Raw genomic sequence first — 21588 nt, forward strand, 5'->3', positions numbered from 1 at the left:
CAAGTGGTTTTGGAGAGAAGGGAGATGGAAACGAGCAGGCAGTTAAATGCTGTGAAAATACTGTTATCCAGACAAACTGCATCATGCAGGTACACATTGACAGATGGATTCACCACAAAGACCTATAACGTATTTCTCTTTTTTCCACAGCAAGTACTTGGCACTGCCATTTTAAGCAAAGAGCAAACATCATTCAACCCCAGTGAATCTGGCTTTGCTCAAGTACAATTCCTTTTCCTACTATTTGTCTAAGCCATAGCCTATACTTTGGCAGCTGCAGGGACCGGACCCAGTTTCCAGAGGCCATCTCCACGATCACGTCAACTTTTCTCCCCAGGGCACAGCTACTACACACATCCACCTGCGAAAGAAGCAGTTCCTTCCTGCCTCGGATGAATGGCTGTGCTGTTATGGTAAAACAAGCCAATACTGGGAGAAGGGATTGAAGCTGGAGGAAGGTCCTGATGTCTTCAGTCAACTGTCCTCTTTCTACCCAGAGGTATCATCACAGATCATGGTGATGAACAAGTCCACACGTGCACAAATGTACAGGGAGACATGTTTAGTTATGAGGGTGGCAGACACTGGTCCAGCAGACATCCCCTGTCCTCAGAAAAGGCACAGACTGAAGGAATTGGAATCTTAGTGCAGAACCATCACCACTGTCTGCCGGAGCAAGTTAAATGTTTTGTATTAAATCATCTACTGAGAAGGGTAAAGTTCCTTGTCATTAGCAACAAACTACTGTAGTACAAGGCAGGGTTTTCCAAATCTGTTTCTCCTAAAATACGTGGCTAGATTTTCTACATCTCGTGCTCAGAAAATTCAAGGACAGAGCTTTGAAGGGTTTTTCTAAAATATGTTTAAGAATTGTTATCCACACTGATTCATCTGGTGATATCTACGTGTTTCTGAAACAGATGATTCAGTATCAGTGGCACTCAACTATGTGTTCTGCAACATCTTGCAATAAAGACGGGTGATCTTTACTTTTAAAGTTCTATAAAAAAGCCTGTTATATGCAGGCCTCTTGCTGATCCTTTGATTTAAAAAAATTATGAAATACCTAGAATAGTTAAGAATTTAGCAAACAAACTCTTTTTATTGAACTTACTGAAAAGAAAATTCTAATTAGGAAATGTCACATTATCTCACTTGTTATTTTCAGGTTTCTTCTGTCAGTAAAAAAATTAAAACTTTTTAAGAGCTCAAACAGTAGATTCTCCCACTTAGGTGTTTCACAACACTGTATTAGCAGATTCACCCACCACTGAATCCTCTGACCTTAAGGAACTGTCCCCATATTTGGAAAGATAATCTGGTACACCACCATTCCACACTGCTCCCCACAGAAGCATCTACGATGGCACAGAATGGATGCACCTCAGAGAGCTTCGACTGAAATCCCTCCAAAATACAGAGGGTACGCAAGAGCCATTTACTTCACTGCTATTGTAAGTGGAAACTTAAATAAGGCCAAAGTCATCTTAATTATGTTGACATTAAATAGATGGCATCCACCCAGAACGAAAGATCACATTATTAAAATGGAAATAATATTAGCTATTCACATACATGTGGGCCACAACCATCATGCACATTATTTCCACTCTCAATATTTTTCCTCACAAAAAGACATTAACCAGAAACAGCTGAAACCACATCATGCATTTTCTAACTTGAAAGATCTAGAAGTTTTTGGATGCAAAAAGCAAAGTCACACTGGAACAACTGTGGTACTGAACGTATATCCCTGTATAGACATGTGTGTCTCCAACATACACAATTACATCATTCTGAATGATCAGTGTTTGTCAGGGTTGTGCCTCTACTAGAGTGTAATATAAGGGCTATGGTATCCAGTTACTCCAGAGAGCAAGAATGAAGATGTATCCTGAGATCCTCTTTCAAACATCCTGAAATACCAGGACAGCAGAGGCTAGAATACAGCGATGAATCACAGAATGGTTTGGGTTGGAAGGGACCTTTAAAAGTCTAGTCCAAGCCCCCAACAGAATACAGAGAATATAGCTGGAACAAAGTGAGAGACCCACTGTGAGTGACTGAACAGCATCTTCGCAGAACAACAGGAATGAGCTGCACGGCCTTCAGCAGCCGAACCGCTGGAAAATCACCTTCCACGCACACCAGGCAGTAAGTCTAGAGTACGTCAGTGGACAAAATACTGAATTATTCCATGCCACTTCACCCAAAGAACTTCAGAAAGACTACCTGCCTGTAACCATTATTCAATACACACTTCATGTTTATTCACAGTGAGCGCACTTCTATACAAGTACCATTAGCTGAAATAATTTCCCTGAATAGGATTTAGAGGGGCATGCACAAATTCTCTCTGCCTGTGGCCACAGAATTGGCAATCAAAACTTTTTTTAAAGTTCTTCCAATTCCCTAGAAATCTTTCAGGGACTTGGACAAAGAAGAAAAGAGGACAGGTTGTAGATGAACACATCATTACAGAAGAACAGTAACAGAACAGTAGCTTGTCACTCTCCTTCAAGCAATTGTCCATGTACATTGATGCAGTGGGTATCTCCAAACAGTACTCCTCACAAAAACTCCATTAACCTGGAAGAGAGTCCCATGAATCCCTAAATGAGCAGACACTGAAGGACTGTTCTAATGGCAGCAACATGCTGAGAGCTGAAATAAAATGGAGCTCCAACCAACTGTTCTGCAGCTATCAGGAATGGAGATATCCCACTGGGAGACCACCAATCGTGAAGATGGTAACAAAGGAACAACATTTCAAATTCTGGCCCATCAAACATACATAATTCTAGGTTTAAATTCCATTGTGGGACAGGGTGTCTTGACACGAGCAAAATTGCATCAGACTAATTAGGAATCTTAGCATGGTAAGACTGGGTAACACTGAAAAGCCTTCCATTTGTAGCTGCATGCTAAAGATGGCCAAAATATATACCATAACTGAACTAACCAAGAGCCTAGTTCTCTCCTGTTCCAGCAAGCAAGTTAATAGCTCCTTAGACAGCCTTTTATACCTGCATACACAACTACCCAATTCCTTTGGCAACATGAGTATGCCTAAGAGAACGCTTCCTAATGTTAATCAAAGTAAGTATGAGTAAGCATGTATATTCTAATGCCAAGATATTCTACCCTCCTTAAGAGAGCAAGCTGAACTTCACAGGACATAACTGACAGCAGGTTGACACTAGAATTTCTGCAAATGCAGGCAACATCTTCAGGCTGTCAGTCATATGGTGCAATGGGTTCCAGAAAAAACAACCTTAGCCAGGGAAAGTAAGAGCGAGCAAGAGTGTTCCTGTAGCTGTTTGCAGATGGTTGGGCTGAAAAACAACTGTCAAGAACATATATAGAGGAGCTTCCACAACAGCCTGAAGCAAAGAGGCTAGCACTTATTGAGAAGCACTAAAAATTTCTTACTAAGGAAATGCTGTTCTTATTAGCATTTCTTATGAAGTCAAAGTGTTCATGGAACCTAAGTCCAGTCCTAAACTCCAGTCCTAAAAGGTGGCTCTAAGGCTATTTGAAACAGCTCTGTCCATTTGCAAAAGCATCCAATTCTTGGACAGCTAAACCACAGTATAAAGTAACTTGTTAGACCAATCACTCCCCTGCATAAGGTAAAAGAACGATTTGCAGCTTGACATAACCTTAAAATGTTTGCATTTTGTCACACTGTGACAAACTCAAAAGTTTTTGCCTAAATCATAGCACCAGCCTCTTCTGCAGGCTCCTGTGGTGAAAATGGAGACAAATGAGCATACCTGAATACAGCTGTCCTGTTCAAAGCCTGGTGAGAGAGCCCTTTGAAAAGGAGAAGCATCAAATTGGAATCCCTGATGAAGGGTAAGACCTTGTCACCAACAAAACTAAGCAGGTCTCCTTCAAAGGGAAAGATCCTCAACCACTGCCTGAACTATGCGTGCTATGAACAATAAAGTCTGAAAGTTTATAAACAGCAGCTGACTGCTGGTTGTAAGCATGTCGACATTCTGGTACACTACAACAGTCTACAGAGGTTTCCATATGAACAAAAGGTATGTGGACATATAAGCCAGGGAAAAATGCCAAATGGTTAGAAACAACAGTAATGATACCATGAGTGCACTTCCTTGTTCAGTGTGATAATATATTAAGAGTTTTTGATGACAGATATCCATCGTGTGCTTCACTGACAGTGGGAATGTCAGGTTGCATGAACAGTAAATATGTAAATCCTGCAGACCCCAGTACTTCTTGTTTACATTCTTGGAAGGTGGCCACAGGATTAAAAAAAAAATGCTTATCAATGCAAATTAGTTTCAAAGGCAACATGATTAACAGAAGAAGAATCCTTGTAGGCAAAGAGGATGTCCATCAAGCTCTATGCTGCATTCCACGTAGTACTACAGGACATGGCCAATAGGATACTCTAATGGAGGTGTGAAAGGTGTTAAATACAAATTTATACATGTTTTTCAGCATTTGACACACGGGAAAACTCTTTGAAGAGTCTCAATTCCCTTGGGAAGCTTCATAATCAACAGGGAAAAGAAATAAACAAGAAAATCTTTGCCCTCAGGTGACAAACATCATTATGAAATGCTTATTCAGGTCAGGGCAAGGTTTAGGAACTCAGCAGCTAGTAGGAAGAAGTTATTTTGGCATGAAAGTTAAGGCATTTATGTTTGAGTCCTCTGGGGACAAAGAGCAGAACTTCAAGAACATCTCAACATTAGGAACCAGAGTGCTAGCCAGCATTAGGTATACTCACAGCTGACAACAAGCAGCAATTTCCTCTGCTCTAACATCCTAGGAAAGACTAAAGGATCAGACCAGTGATGGAGGTAGATTCAGGTTGTCTGGACATCCCTTTTAAACTACCACTGCTGTGACAGACTGAGCTGAACTTCTAGGTTTCACTTACATGTAATCTCCAATTTTGGTTTTGGGGGCTGAGAGCACCTGCTACACTCCATCATGAAGAAAAAGAAAATGCCTACCACTCCAACCTCTTCCTGTTACAGGGATGCTCTGAAAACGTCTACTGAATATCCTCTCAATGAAAGTTTCCTTAGGCGGGCTATCTAGCCTGAGTGAATATCTAGTAACAGCTCTTGGATGTGAACCTGGGGAAAGATTCAATTTCTCTAATGATTGGGAAAGGACCATTAGCTAGCTCTACTCACTGCCTCAGAACTCATTAACACCTAGAAAGATTTTTAAAAACCCTGTAAACAGGCCGAACGGGTCAATCTGATGATCCTGCAATCCATGGATATAAAAATTATATCCTACACACTTAGTGAACTAGGTCCCTTGCATCCAAAGGCAGTCAAACAGATTCCAAACTGTTCTTCAGATAAAGAGCATAGCTATGGATATGCAGTTAAAAGACAAAGGCAATTTTTCTACATTTGAGTTCTGCTAACACACCTTTGTGACAACAAAGGTGTGTCACTATATTCCTGTTTGGCTAGTGCAGAACTTTCTCAGAAGGTGAGCAGGTTGACTATAAGTAGACACATACGTATACACCAGTGTGCGGCCCAACAGCCCCAAGCACAGATTGCAAAGACTGAGGCCTGTTAAGTTAGGCAAAAGTATGTTCTTACTAAAATGGATTCAAGCAAGCCTCCAAGGAATTTCTTCATAGCCCTTTTCAACTAAGTTTCCAGAATAATACATCAGGAATATAATTTTCCTCCTAGGGTCTTTTTTTTTTTTTTTTTTTTTTGGCAGTGGGGGAAATCAGTCAAGGCAGGTTAGATGCAAGTTCTTTCCCAAGAATTTGTGCCGCTAATACTGGATAGGGAAGCCTCCAGAAGAACATACTAATAGTGCTTCAGCCTCCCTATGATCGTAGCTGTTTCTCTGAAGTTGGTAGACTTATGCCTAGAAAAATGTACTTTACAGTCAATGAAAAGCTACATGTTCACATTGAACTGGAAAAGACAGGTAAATGAAGCAAGTTTTACTATCCTGAACCTGAAAATGTGGAAATTTTTTTTTTCTTTTGCATTCTCAGACCTCCTGAGAATCAGAAAACGGTTTTTCCCACACTGGCTCTCCCAGCAACATGAAGACAGATTCCTTTCTTCAAGGCTCGCTACATTATTTAGGAGCTATTGTGGGCATCAGCAATCTTATTTAAGAAAGATCAGAGTAGGGACAACAAGTACAGTATGCCAGAGAAACAGGTTAAAAAGACATATGCCCCTGCTCCTTAATCCACCACTTGTTTAGCAAATAATTGCTTTGCCTTGCATCAAACTTAATTGGCAATTAAGGCTTTCATGAGCTCATGTCTATGAGCTGAGCTCTCAGAGGCAGCTGAGTTTGCCAAGAAAGTAAAAAATAAACCTTGTGAGAGATCCTGGAAGTTCTTAGGGTTCCAGTTAGTTAGCAGGCCTGCTAAGGTTAGGAGTGTTAAGGCTTTCTTTGAAGGGTGCCATCTAACTCAATGACCATAGCATTGACCCAGCTAAGGACTACCTTTCTTAAAGCACACAAGCGGCCCACGTCAAGCTTCCTCCTCATAGAAAGCCAAGTGCCTAGAACCAAAGGATCTCTCACAGCAATAGAGTTACAGGCTTCATTTAGATATGGAACCTTAAACTGAATCCTAACCATTACTCATCCACCCCACTCCCCTTCAGAATAAGACTAATCAGCTAGGTTAACCAATTAATTCCAGGGTCCCTGTTGCTAACACAGCACTCTTCAGGTTTCTATGATGCTGAAATCAAGTGATAAACATTCTAAATCAGACTTTGCCATGACACCATACTGAGAAGTTTAAATTCTAAATCCTGAGATATTCTCCATCACCAAAACTGACATCATTATCTTGTCTGTCTGGAAAGACAGATGGCTACTTTTTAAGCTCTTAGGTCTACTGCTGCACTAACAGTATAGCCAGAGACCAAGACCATCTTTCCAGAAATGTAGTAGGTCCATTCCCAAAACATGTAAAAGACATGTTCTGCAAGGCCAATATGGAATCATAAAAGGGCACCTGACCATCAGTGGTGTCATCTGACTGGCTCATGGTGCCAACCACGCCTCTCGTCGGCCAGGATTCTGCCAGACGACTGCTACCCTTTTATGTCAGAGGCAGCTTTGATAGCTCAACTCCTAAACAAATAATAAGTGACTGGGAAAAGAAAAGAGTCGTTTCCTTCTGAGTAAGAGCTGTGGTGTGAAGATAGTGAATAGAGATAATATATTCCTGAAACACAGAATGTGTTGCAAATGCACCTTGATGTCTGTAATCTCAAAAGAATAAACACCTCACACTAATGCATGCAGAAATTGTTTACTACTGTTCAAAGCTGTGAATTTTTTTTATTTATTCCATCTTACAAAAGAGAGATGTAAGCAACTTCATCAAATCCATTCATTTAATATTTATACACACGTTGATTCAAAAGACAAACCCATGACTATGTAGTGCTTCAACTGTACAGATCAAGAATATGCTCAATTTGCCTGTTTTCTTCAAAAGCTAGGTGTACACTCAGCATCTGGATAGCTGGGAGAAAGGGAAGATACCCCTCTGTTTTGAAGAGGCACTGGTGGATTACTAAGGTCATGTCAACACATATTTCCTGAATTTCACATACTCATGCTATGGTAGCAGTGTTAGCTGTAAAGATGAAGACATATTACAGCTTATCCCTTCTACTGCTGGAGCTTAATAAAATATGTCCCTTTGCATTTCAGTCCCAATTCTGTACCAGAAGCAACCTCACATCTACCACAGAATTACCACAGCAAACCAGTTGGCCATCAGCACCAGTTCAGTTGCTGCAAACCAACAACTCTGACACATGCTCAATCTCTTATTAAAGCAGATTTCTTCTGGCCTCTGCAGTGGAAGATGTTCAGCAAACACTCCAGAAGAACACAACTTCCTGCATTTAAGAGTTCTGCAGCTGCTCTTCACTCTTGATTTACAGTCTGACCTACATCCAGCACTTAGGCTTCTCTAAATGTGTAACTGATCTTTGCATGTGCAGTTTTCAGTGAAAAGTCACTAGCAGCTCATAGACTTCCTCTTCGTCATTTTCACTCATGTATTACTGGCACATACAAGATTCCTTCCACATGGAACAATCCATTCCCTTGTCTTAAGTGTATGACTTGCTCCCCACCATGCTTCTGGCACCATGGCCTTGAAATTGTGACCTGTTATAAAAACCAATTATGAGAATTAAATTAAAATTCAAATTCTCACTTTGCACTGCAAAGCTCTCTCCAAAGATTGCACTGGAATGCTCGTACGCAGTCTCAATTTAGCAAGCTGTATGCAGATATGCTGCAGTAGCTAAGCCATCTTTCACAGCATTGCTTTGCTAGCAGGCATAGGCTGCCCAAGTGGTATGAATGACTTCCCAGTAGATTTCACAGTTATACAGCAAGTTCTACACTGAATTAAGACACTAGTTCTGAACAGAGAGGGCCTCTAACATGTCAGCATAAACTTCAACTGCTGATAATTCAGATATCAAAATTAATCACCTGAATCTCATTTTATGCAAAAACTGGGTAATTTAATTTTTCACTCAGTACTTGCCACTGTATGTAAAAGTAGCTTTCTCCACACCTCAGTCATCTGCCAGTACTCATGAGGCCATAGCCAGCTTAAGCTACACAATGCATTCACACATCTTCAGCTAGTTTCTTTGATTAGGAAAATATGAAAACATTAAAGAATTTTTAGATGACACATCATGTTCATGTAAGTACTAAGATTTTTTTTTTTCCTAGTCATCTGGGTCCAATTAGGTTTCTTCAAGTAATTCTTATAGTCTCAGGATGAATCTTACATATTTTTTTTTTATATTGTAATGAGATACAGAAGGTTTTCTATAAGACCTGAAAAATCAAAAAAGTATTTTTATTTTTTTATTTTTTTAAGAAGAGCAGAAGGATCCCAGGAAAATACTAGCACAAGAGTTTTGATAGGTCTTACACAATCAGGTGATAAGTGCAGATGAAATTTCTTAAAACAAAGTCAAGCTGATTTCTATCAACATAACTTCTATTTACAACCACTTCACAACCCATTCACTTTCATTTTAGCAAGACTTTTGTCATCTCTCTGTTTGCAACTAATGAAAAATACTTAGATGAAATTGGGTGGGTGTGCACTCCTAAGCAGGCACCACTCAGACTGTCAATGATTCAACTGGCAAACTGGAGATATGCATCAAATGGGAGACCCAAAAGAGCTTGGCCTATATCTAGAACATTCAAAGCACACACTTCCCTCAAGTCATTAACAAAAATATTAGAAAACATGGGCGATACCAAGCTGGGGAGGCCTTGAAACATACTGTAGAGCAGAATGGGAATTCAAATTAAGAAGTTTGGAAAAAGCAGATGCAATTCAAAAGACAAGAAGCAATCATGTTTAAAACTTCTGCATTTATTTAACTATGTAGATAGAGAACACAAACAACTACCCTTGCTTTGTAGTACTGTAGGAAGTGTCCGAAGCATGTAACAGATCACAGACTGAGTGCCTGTCAACAACATACTCGAAATAAACAGGAATACTATGTTAAGAATTGTTTTCCACTGTCCCATTTAAACCTCAGATGTGGCCTGCATCCTTCCAGGCTTCCACATTTCCAGAAAGATACAGGCAATTTGGATCTGAGGAACAGCAACAAGTCAAAACTAGGAAACAATGTTCAAGGAAAGGGTGAAAAACTGAATTTGTCTCAACAGGACAAAACTAAAGGGGCCAGTATCAGTCCTCAAATATACTGAAGGTACCCAAAGGCAGATGAAAGTTTACCCCTTCTCTTTATACAGATAGCCAAAGAGTAGTTCAGCCTGTGAAAGCATCTTCCAGCAGCAAGTCTTCAAGGTGCCTAGAAAGGCTGTTGGAAGAGTTACAAATGATGCGGGTGTTGTGGTTTAACCCCAGCCAGCAACTAAGCACCACACAGCTATTCTGTCACCACCCTCCCCAGCTAGACAGGAGAGAGAAAATATAGCAAAAGGCTCATGGGTCGAGATAAGGACAGGGAGAGATCAATCACCAATTACTGTCACAGGCAGACTCGACTTGGGGAAAATTAATTTATTGCCAATAAAATCAGAGTAGGGTAATGAGAAATAAAACCAAGTCTTAAAACACCTTCCCCCCAACCCTCCCTTCTTCCTGGGCTCAACTCTACTCGGAAATTCTCCACCTCCTTCCCCCAGTGGCACAGGGGGACAGGGAATGGGGGTTGGGGTCAGTTCATCACACACGTAGTCTCTGCCACTCCTTGCTCCTCAGGGGGAGAACTCCTCACTCTTCCCCTGCTCCAGAGTGGAGTCCCTCCCACAGGAGACAGTCCTCCACGAACTTCTCCAACACGAGTCCTTCCCACGGGCTGCAGTTCTTCATGAACTGCTCCAGCATGGGTGCCTTCCATGGCGAGCAGTTCTTCAGTAGCACGCTGCTCCCAGTGGGGTCACAAGTCCTGCCAGCAAACCTGCTCCCATGTGGGCTCCTCTCTCCATGGATCCACAGATCCTGCCAGGAGCCTGCTCCAGCCCAGGCTTCCCATGGGGTCACAGCCTCCTTCGGGCATCCCCCTGCTCTGGGCATGGGGTTCTCCACGGGCTGCAGGTGGAGGTGTGCTCCACCGTGGACCTCCCTGGGCTGCAGAGGGACAGCCTGCCTCACCATGGTCTTCCCCACAGGCTGCAGGGGAATCTCTGCTCCGGCGCCTGGAGCATCTCCTCCCCTCCTTCTTCACCAACCTGGGGGTCTGTGGGGTTGTATCTCTTACATGTTCTCACCCCTCCCTCTAGCTGCAGGTTCTGTGCCCTGCAACTTTTTTTTCCTTCTTAAATACCTTATCCCAGAGGCACTACCACTATTGCTGATGGGCTTAGCCTTGGCCAGCAGCGGGTCCATCTTGGAGCTGGCTGGCATTGGCTCTGTTGGACACGGGGGGAAGCTTCTAGGCCCCCCTGTAGGCCCCCCACTACCAAAACCTTGCCACACAGACCCAATACAGAGGGTGTAACAAATGCCGTATTTAGGCAGAGTACTGAACTAGATCACCTCTTCTGCTCATGAACTTCCCAGCTATATTGACATTTACCCAATATAACCAAAATCTGACCCTAAAATTAACTCCCTCTACAGCACAGAAGCAGCAATTTCCAGAAAACAAAATAAAAGAACATCCACACTTTCTAAATGCTAAAACTCTCCCTTTTCCCATTCAGAGACTTCAAACATTTGAACAGCTGACAGTTTCACTGCAATAATATGAGAAATGGTACAGACACTGAATATGGATTATTTCCAAGCAATACACTGGAGTGAAGCAGTACTGTTCTGTACTGAGCTTAATGAGTTAGAGAGTAAAACTAACATTAGAATCCGCAGTTAGTAATCTACAAATTTACAACTTTTCTATGTAAGTTTGGGGCCATAAAACAAAGCTTACGGCAAAATACTTAGCTAACACACCAGAGCATTATTAGCAAAGTAACACAGTTGATAAACAAAAGCAAACTCACCTTCCGCAATTCAATTGTAACTTCATTTCTGTGTCTTCTCATAGTCTGTAAATAAAAAATAAAAATTATTTGTATGTAAAGAAAGTAGTATTCTGTTTTGGAATCAGTGCAGTTATTCATCAAAAGATAAGGAGAACAGTGTGCGTATTTTATAACTCAATCTTTCCTAGCAATGTGCAGAAGTTATTTGGGGGGCAGGGGGAGGGGAGGTGCTGAGGTTGGGGTTTTTTTGTTTTTTGAGATTATCCGCGTTACAGAAAGCTTTGTCATAAACCACAGTAAGTATCCCAAAGGCAGAAAACATTGACCTCCCCATGCAGTTTCACTGGAATTACTTTCCAGGTGTTTATAAGTGCACACCAGAAGAAGCAGTAAATACACATTAGACTGTCTCATATTCACGTATGATCACATTCGCAACCTAAACACATAATCTATGCCAGTTACCTGGCCAAAATCAACCACGAGTGACAGAAGATGGATGAGCTCAATGGAAACAAGACAGATTAGGCTTGTGGCAAAAGGCAACAAAGTGCAGTGATACTGAGTCTATTTAGAATCTATAGCCTAAACAATGTAAAGGAAAACCAGCCCATCAACATCTCGGCTCCTTAAAGGTACTGGGCACTCAGGATGCATTCCCTACAATGCTGCTATACCTCTTACCCAAGAGACATAAAAAGATTGAAAAAGAACAATTTTAGCCTACTGGAGGCAGTCTCCCTAGGTTCATTTTACAATCAGTGGAAAAGACATGTACCATCAGAATACAATTCAGAGAAAATCAGGACTGGATAACTACTGGCAGCCTAGAAAGATCACCCACACTAACTAAAATTAGCCTTTTAAAATACTTTCTATGTCCTATCCTTGCTACTGACCTTCACTGCCGCTATCACATTCCTTTTGAGTTAGGACAAATAACTTCCCTGAGCTAAAAAGTATCAGTGAAGACCAGCAGTACACAGAAAACACCAGCACTCTCCACCAGCCATGTAAGGAAACACCAAACACACTAAAGCTCAAACACAGATAAATGAAATGAGCAGAGTTCACACCATGAATCTACACAGGACATAATTTCAGTGCTTAGATTATCTTAGTTTCACTGTTCTCAACCAGTTTGCATAGCAGTATTGATTTAATTATCTTAGGTTGACTTGAGAGTAAAGAAGGCTTCTCTTCCTGTCCACTGCTTGATTAACCAACTCAGAGACACAATTCTCCTTTTACATCTACAAGCATGAACTATACTACTTTAAACAATGCAAGTCCTCATTACAGTACGAGGACACTAGCACTACAGCATGTACTAGAACTACACTTCCCCCCCCCCCCCCATTATTTTGCTAAACCATTTGATTCTTGTGATCATCTGAGCCTGCTGCAAAAGCCCATTTTGATAGGACTGGATTGCTGGGGAATGGGAGGGTATTAAGTAGGTAGGGAATGGACAAATGAAGAACCTGAAAAGTCCTCCCATGCAACTAGCAAGACCAGTCATTCAAGTTTCTCATTCAAATATAAAATTCTAATAGAACAGTCTTAACTGTGTCAAATTTAAGGGCACTAAACAGCCTAAAAATGTTTTTCAATACTTCTCCCCCATGATAACTCTGCATTTCAATGAAAAAATGTAGTTAGATGAAGCTGTCTTAGCCTTCTGCTGTAAAACAAAGCTTTTCTTGATCATTCTGAATGTGCTAGACACCAAAGTTCTTTACGGAACTTTCTACTAGTAACACTGCCCCACCTCCCCCTAAAATCTAATCTTTTATTCCTACTTATCTTAAATTTAAAGGGGTACTCCATCACAACAAATCAGTTAACTTGAGTGTCCATTAGCATTTTCTCCCCAAAATCCAGTATTGTATGTGCAAATTTGAAATCCGTGATTTAATTGATGCAGGGCACAATCTACTTCTAAATTTGCTCCCCAGTTACAATTTACTCCTACATTTTTTCATTTATCTATGTGATAATACTCTAGAATATTTTCTACTGACCACAAAAATCAGACCAAATCTGAAGTTCTTCAGGGGACAGCCATAACATTTGCCACCTATCATTCTTCTGGGAGCAAGGCAGATTTAAGAAAGACTATATGCTGTGTTCAACAGTTCAGCAGCTTAATATTTTTGGTTTAGAAAAAAAAAAAAATACAGTGCAGTCCCAGGCAAGGCATTACTATTCATTTCATCAATTTACTCTAAAACTTCCTCTAACAATGCTTTGACTAAAGACAGTTACTCAGAGCCATGCATCCATAAAGGCCCTACTGGGAAGACTCTAAGCTTCTTTCTAAAGGCAAATAATTCACTCAGATTTTCAATTAGGGTTTTTTCTTTGTTTCATACTTCCATTATTTCAGCCCCACTGATCCTACACTATTACAATTCTGTCTCTATTTTTTTTACTAGTTTTTTTGCTTTTATCAAGCTGATCTTCAAAATATTTGACTATTCCATTATGGTTTTACATTTCATGTGCAAGAATCACCCATCTTTTCCTCATTTAGAGAGCTACCATTCTTTAGAATTCTTCAAAAAAGATTATTAACTATGTGGACATTTTTGCTGACTAGTAGCATACATTTTCTAAGCTTTAATACTCTTAAGGCAATCTCCATACTACCTGGGTTTTACCCTTTTAGCTGTTCTTTTGTATCTCCTTTTAAACTTATTATATGTAGTTTCTCTTTCAAAGCAGCTCTGGTACATCTATTTTTCCTTCCTCCTTTGAAAGGCAGAATAGGCAGTATGCACCACTAAGCCCAGAGCCGCTTCTCCATTCACAGAGCAAGTAGGTTGATAACTGGAGCTATCACTTAGCCTTAACTTCACAGAACTGATGAGTGTTATCTGGCCCCCACTGAACTAAGGGCTTCCGGTCTTGCAGAGTCTCCTGCTGGCACAGCATCTTTAAAAATTCAGCATGTCGGGGTCGCCAGGATCATCCAACAATCAGCAATACTGTGTTAAGGCTAGCATCTTCCCACAAGCATATTGGACTGAAGTTACCAAAGAGCCTATGGTGCATTCTGGCAGTTAGACTTGGTTGCCTGCCACGGTCAGATCATGACTAGTGCTCTCAGCTAGATGTATGCTGACATTATTTCTAACCTGACACTTCGTGTCCCCAACATACGAGATGACCATTGTATACCAATATATTTAAGACCATGGATTCCACTTCATACACTTCAGTTGTTGCAGTTATAGACTGTACATGAAAAAGACATTTATGCACTTGACATTGGCCTGATTTCTTAGTTTTATCCCTGCTAATTAATTGGAATTTGTGCAGACTGTTGCCCATCTTGATTTTCTCCTCTTTACCACAGGAGCTGATACACTAGTGATGGACTGCTCTATGATAGACCTCTGAATGTCTGCAGTTTGGCTACCCTTGCATTGAGAGCCCATACCCTTAAGACCAAACGCATGCTTCAACCTCCTTTGACTACAGGAAATGCAGATATACATATAGCACCATGCTGTATACTGGACTCTCTTGCTGGGCTTTTGCAAGCTTTATTTTAAAACTTGCAGACTGATAGGCATAATTTCTAATCTTATCTGTTGGAGGGGGAGAGTTGGGAAAGCTCAGATTTTATTCCCCCAAAACCAGACTGAAGTGATCCAGTTTATTTTTTGTCCTGATTTGGCATTTCTTAAAAGGTAGATATTTAACGCTTGTGTTTCAGATGAAGCATTTTAGAAATCCAGCAGTTTATCAGCACCTTCCTACAGCCTCAGAAGAAGTAAACATACTATAATCCAACAGCATATAAAAGAAGTGGTCTTAAGCACCACTGCAAGCCTCCCTTTAAGGAAGCATTACCACTGTAAGCAGAATACCACACTTTTATACTACCTGCAAGCTCCAGCATGTAGGGAACGGATAGGCATTTACAAGAGATTTATACAGCAGTAGAAAGGTTAAACGTTTTCCCCAGCTAACATAGGTCAGCTAAAACAGAGAGAAGAGACAAAGTTATTCTGCAAGTTAACCCCATGGATTCATCACCAGCTTTCAGGCTGGGAGGACAACCATCTGCTAAAGCCCGTATATGCAAAACTATTTGAAGCCTAGTGAGACGTTACCAAAGGATCTAATACAGTAAGGATCTAATACAGTGTTCGACATCCACAGCATCTGACTATGGTCACTTCTCAGCTTAATATACTCAAACGAGCCTCTTCACATCACACTGAAACACAGCACAGCTCAAAACTACCCCCCCAAGACAAATCTGAACTGTTTCACTGAATAAAAAAAAAAAAAAATAAAAAAAAAAAAAAATCAGACTCCAAATCTCAGAAAGGGAAAACTTGGCATAGGCAAAATCCCACAAATCACAGAAATTATAACAGTTTATTCCTGCAGAATCTGAACTGTGAAGCCGCTCCTAAACACAAGGGTACTAATGCACCACACAAAAGGTGCAGAAAGTATAAGGAGTAACTATCAGTCAGCATGTACTATTAAGAAACAGGAACATACAACACTTACCAAGTTGTGCTACAACATTACATCTCCATTGTTACACATGACTCAAGTCAGACTTAAGTTCCTAACGGTTTTGTAACAAGAGATTTCTTCCCCCGGTTCACCGTCTGTGAAGAACAATTAATTACCAGTGTGTTTGACAGGCTGACGTAACCACAGTAATGCACCAAGTACTGTAAGCCTTGTAACAAGTCAAAAGTAGATGTTCAGCAGTATTTCTGATTTCAAGTTCCTCGGCAGTTTGTTATTTTATAAAATAAACCAGAAAAAAAGCCCAAAGATGTACTAGATGCTGTTAGATAAATCAGTGTTCTCGCTTCTACCCTGAATTTCTGAATATTCTTCCAACACAGATACAAAGCGTTACATGCCAAGACTCTCTGTAACACCTTCCATTTAAAAGAAAAACAATCCCTAGTTCCCTCAAAGTATCAAAACTGAAATTAATTTCATATGCCAATAAAGAAAATCACTACACACATTAGGCCTGGTGTGTTAAGGGCCGCAAGGGAACCTTGTTTCACACACAAATACACTAAGCTGACAAAAGACAAGAGATTTAAGAGACACTAGACCTAGAAAACAAAGCAAGCCTCAAGTCAATGCCCAAAATAAGGCTTCAAAGAATCCCACAGTCCCTGTAAAACTGCCTTTGACACACTCAGTGGGCAGAAGCTACACAGAATACAGCCATCCTCACCAGATCAGTGTTTCAGCTCTGCTATCTCTCTTCCAATATGCCACTGACAAGAAACTCAAAGCTCAGTTTCAGAGCCACCTGTGGAGAAAGGAAATGTCTTCCTGATTTTTCAGCTGATATTTGGTTTATGACAGAACACAAAACCATATATAAAACTCTTGATATCAAAAAGCAATGGCTAGAGATAATCCTGTGAAACTCTGAATTATCAGTAACCCTGATCATCAGGACATTCAAAGAATTATTTTTAAGTGACTGGATGTTTGGGACCCTCTGGCTCAGCCATGCATACTTCACAAGTACCATTCGTAAAACCCCATACAAAAGCACACAAGATCCTCACTACGTGTTAAAGAGCAAGTACCACTACTGTAACACTCCTGCTTGATGTATTACTTTTAAGTTTTGAATAGCATTGACATTCTAAGGAGAGAATTAAGTCTAGCGAGCTTCTCCGGCTTCTTCAGCCTTTAACATAGAAAACATTTACCTGCATAATACATTAAACTACTTGCAAAGGCAACTCATGTAACTTCTGTAAATGAAAAAAAAATAATCAAGGAATCCCAACATCAATCAGCTGTACCTGTCTAACATAGATCAGAACAAGATAACATTTTCCAAAACCCTCTGTAGCAAATACATAATGTAGTGTGCTTTTCCGTGCAGGGGGGAACACGGACCCAAAACCCTACCAAAGTTATACAAGACTACAAGATGAAAATTCAGGCTAATTCAAAAAGACTAAATCACATCTGAGACAAAGCAGTCAGAATAGTCCTTCTACTTATGAAAGAATGATTTAAAATATTGGTACTACTTTATGCAAGTTAGTTCTCATTCACAAAGAAATATCGGAATGAGTCTTAGGGTTTCTGTTAATTTGAAATCTCTACTTCATATCTGAAAATCAATCTTAATTGATTATAAGCACTTTAAAGTCCCTTAAGTATATCACTTTCAGAGACAAGAAATTCTGGATACTTGATAAGATTACTTCATCCCCAGTTATGGTACAAATCAGAAACCCAAAACTATTTAAATGTGTGAATGATACAACTAGTGAGAAGCTCAAGTCATTACACTCCCTTTGTTAAGCTGGGATAAAGATTTCTTAAATGAAATTAAAAATGAAGTTTCATGTACAAGGTGTTTAATAACATACATTCTCTGTACAGAAAAAAATAATCAAATGCTGCAACAGTAAGTGGTAGGAATTTTAAATATTTTAACCATTTCTAGTTATACCAATTGTGTCAGAAGGAAGATTAAAGCATAACCATCATTTAATGACTAAAAACCTACCTACCATTGTAACAACGAGATCTGGAGCTCAGTCTGGTGCTCACCCAGACTAGCCACCTCATTAAGTGGGATACCTGAGGAGTGTCATCTTTTAATCAACACATTTACACCAATTCCACTGCAACAGGAGCAAGTCCAGAAAACATCAGAGATGGAGAGGCAGGAAACAGATGTTTTTATGCTAGCTGGCATATCAATATTGCCAGCATGGCTGGCCTGCCAGCTGCCCCACAAGCAGCTAGCTGGCTACCCCTGCTCTCCTGCAGGCCAACCAACATGCATCCACCTCCAGCTAGCCCACAGAAGTGGGAACGCCAGGCTCACCTTGACAACAGAAACACCACACACCAGTATCAGTTTTGGCTATTCTGTGGATACAAAAGATAACGTTTTCAGGAACTTCAGTAAGATGTGCATTTAGTTGCTTTTGAAAGTTCAGCTATTAAGTCAAAAAGAGAGAACAAATTCACTGACTGATTCTAACTTCTCTGCATCTACAAACTTCATTAAAAGGTAACTGGACATTTAAATTCTTTATTTCTGCTCTTGCCTCTCAACATTACAGGAACTGGTCTCAGAAAACCAGAAGATACATGCTTACAGGAAAGAGCTACCCTGAATACATAGCTGGGATAGTAAAGTAGCTTGATTAAACATACAGGGTACCCAAAGAGCTTAGCGTTTGCAAGTCAATTCCAGACTACTTCCACCTGCCTAACCGAAAGAAAAAAAATGGACCAGTTCCAACAGCTGGATTGGATTTAACTAATACCTCCCCTCTTGCATATGAGCATACCCTAGAGTATAGTTTAAATACTTTACAACATAGGTGTGGGAGCAATACAGTGAAAGGAGAAGGTGTTTGCATCGATGAAGTAAACACTAGAAATTTCCCTAGAAATTGCTTTACTAGCCCTTTTTTCTTACTCCTTCTCTGACACCTTTTAACAAGCATGAAATACTGCAATGCACATGAAAATGCAGAAGCCTGGGTTTGGGCAGAAGAAAAAAAATTCAAGGGCTTGTTTGTATACAACAGTTGAGATGATTAGCGTTGTCAGATGCCTTTGGTTAACATTAGAAGTTAAATATTCCATATTACCATAGGAATATAATTTGTTAGTATGTGTAAAGTTGAGGCTTAGAGTGATGATATTGTTCTACTTGTTTTGGTACAGCAAGCTTCAGCCAAAAAGAGAGACAAAGGGACACTGATAGAAGGTGATACTGCTGCTGTTCTACCTGTTCACACTTTCAAAGTGCATATAGCTTATTCCAAGAATTGCAAGCAAATCACAATACACAAAGGAAAAATTCTGGGACTTCTAAATCAAAATTCTGGGACAGCATCACAATGGTCTAAATGCAACAACTTAATCACAACTGAAAGAACTAAACCCAATGACACTGTGCACAGTGATCCTCTCTATTTCTTTAGGACGTGCAAAAAGATTTGACATCTATGCCAAACTGAAACAAATGTTTAGTCAAAATCAACCCTTCCTGCTAGGTTTATTCCTTTAGTTACAAGCATCATGGATTATTACCCAGCCTTTCCCCCCCCCCCCCCCCAGTGTATGTTCTAGCCAGGCTCTTCTTCCCCACACCCAATTTTGATATTTACCTAATTACCAAGTATTCCCACAGAGCTCCAAATTGTCCTTCTAAGAAAAACAGTGATTTTTTTTTCCAGTCATATAGACTACAAAGTTAGAACAACTCCACCTCTGGCTTTGTTATCATAGCTCCATATTAAATTATGCTGACCCAGTTAAAAATGCAGGCAGGGGGCATGGATTCCACAGTACAACAGATCTACCAAAACAGCCAAATACACTTACGATGTGCCTGTACCCTGACCTGAGACTCCACAATAGTCTTATTTCATCTGATTACTTTCTGACCTGAAAGGTATTTGCTCCTCTTTTAGGGAAACATTCTATTATTTTCCAGAAAGTATTAGAACTTGGTTCAGATTCTCTGTGTGCTGCAGAACCTTAATACTATAAAGTTTCCTTTTGGCTTGTAACCTTTAACGCAGTAGTAGGTACATTAGAAGCAGAGTGCAGTATTTACGCTACTATATTTTATGCCACAATCTGTCTGGGACTTGTGTTCCTCAGGGTTAAAAAAGGCCACTGAATGAAAACTAGTTCTTTTGCAGTTGGAGCTGCCACACTTTACTTTTTTTAAAAAAAAAAATCCCCAGTTTGGGGCCCCTAAAATGAATACCAGCTGGTTTTTGTTAGTCAGTCTGTGGCAAGATAATTCAAGTATCTGAACCTAGCTAGTCTCAGCAAACTGGATGCATGAGATATCCACTGTGACTCTTACTTAGTGATGGGTAATGACTCACTGAAGTCAGACATGCCATGCCAATATGAAAAGCCACAAGCCTCCAATTATGGTTGAGCATGGTACTGACTCACCTGAAAGCCCTACGGAAGCAAAGCTGCCCATCCACATTATCTACTTCTACTGCTCCAAAAGATGTTGGCAGAAAAGCAATTGCGAAGTTTCTTTCTTACCAGCTCTTTTGTAAGCATGTTCTTTGAGGTCCTGATATCCTCTCTGCATTTGTTTAACCTGCATGTCGAGCTACTACCAGCAAAGAAGCAAGATGTGAGCACTCATGTTCTAATTTCCATATACCAATTACCCAGTTTACAAGTACAGACATATCAATCCTCAGGAGACTGGACCTGAAGCAATTTAGTTGGCTGCATTCAACACAAACTGCACCAATATTGAAGGACACAAAGCAGTCCAGAATACAGTCAGCATGTTATCTGCTGTTTTAGTACAGAATAAAAGAAGAGGTGGAATTCTCTATTCAACATCAAAACTCAACTGGAGGAAGACAGAAAAAGCTAGTAGATAGCCAGTTACTGCTGTTGTGTGAATCAAGGACATTATACCTAGTCAAAAGTTTTACCGCATTTCCATTCAGATGTAGATCTTAGCCTTGTTAATCACACCTTCAGTGACATCAGACCAAAGACCCCAACGAAGCCATATGGGCTCCACCTTTAGTCAAACTGAAGTTTCCAGGTAATCCCACAGCACCCCAAGCTAACTCATCACTGCACAACAGTTGGTATCCGCAGACCAACAGGCAGGCAGCAAGAATCACCAACTAATTCAAAGTACTCGTTTTGTCCTGTGGTCCTAACAGGGCAAGGAACCTGTCCATGCAGTGTTGCAAAGAGCAGTGATGCAGCCACTGCTATCTCCACTTTGACAAGGGCCCACCTCGAAGAACTTAAGTGTAGAGTTTGGTCATTTATGCCTCAGCCCAAAAGAAACTACTGGTCTGAAGGACACCTGTATCAAGTATTTCTCCTTTCCCTGTACTTTTTGGAAACAGAAGGGCATACTGAATTTTACAATGATGCCAGCCCTGCCTTATCTGAATACTGTGATATGGCAAATAAGCACCAAGAACAGTGGATAACCAAGACAGCCTAATTACAAGTGATTTCTAGTCATACTTTTTTAAAAAGTTAGAAGATTAAGGCTTCTTGACACACTCTAAATACATA

General features: G+C 40.4%; 1 protein-coding gene across 1 annotated transcript in view; it reads right to left on the reverse strand.

Moving 5' to 3' along the window:
- Positions 1–21588, reverse strand: part of KPNA3 (karyopherin subunit alpha 3) — a 51057-nt gene that overhangs the window by 19806 nt on the left and 9663 nt on the right. The window contains exon 2 of the mRNA XM_049816050.1: positions 11530–11574. Coding sequence (XP_049672007.1) covers positions 11530–11574 — 45 coding nt within the window. The remainder of the gene's footprint in view (positions 1–11529; positions 11575–21588) is intronic.

This window comes from Accipiter gentilis, chromosome 13 (assembly GCF_929443795.1).
Source record: "Accipiter gentilis chromosome 13, bAccGen1.1, whole genome shotgun sequence".
Classification (NCBI taxonomy): domain Eukaryota; kingdom Metazoa; phylum Chordata; class Aves; order Accipitriformes; family Accipitridae; genus Astur; species Astur gentilis.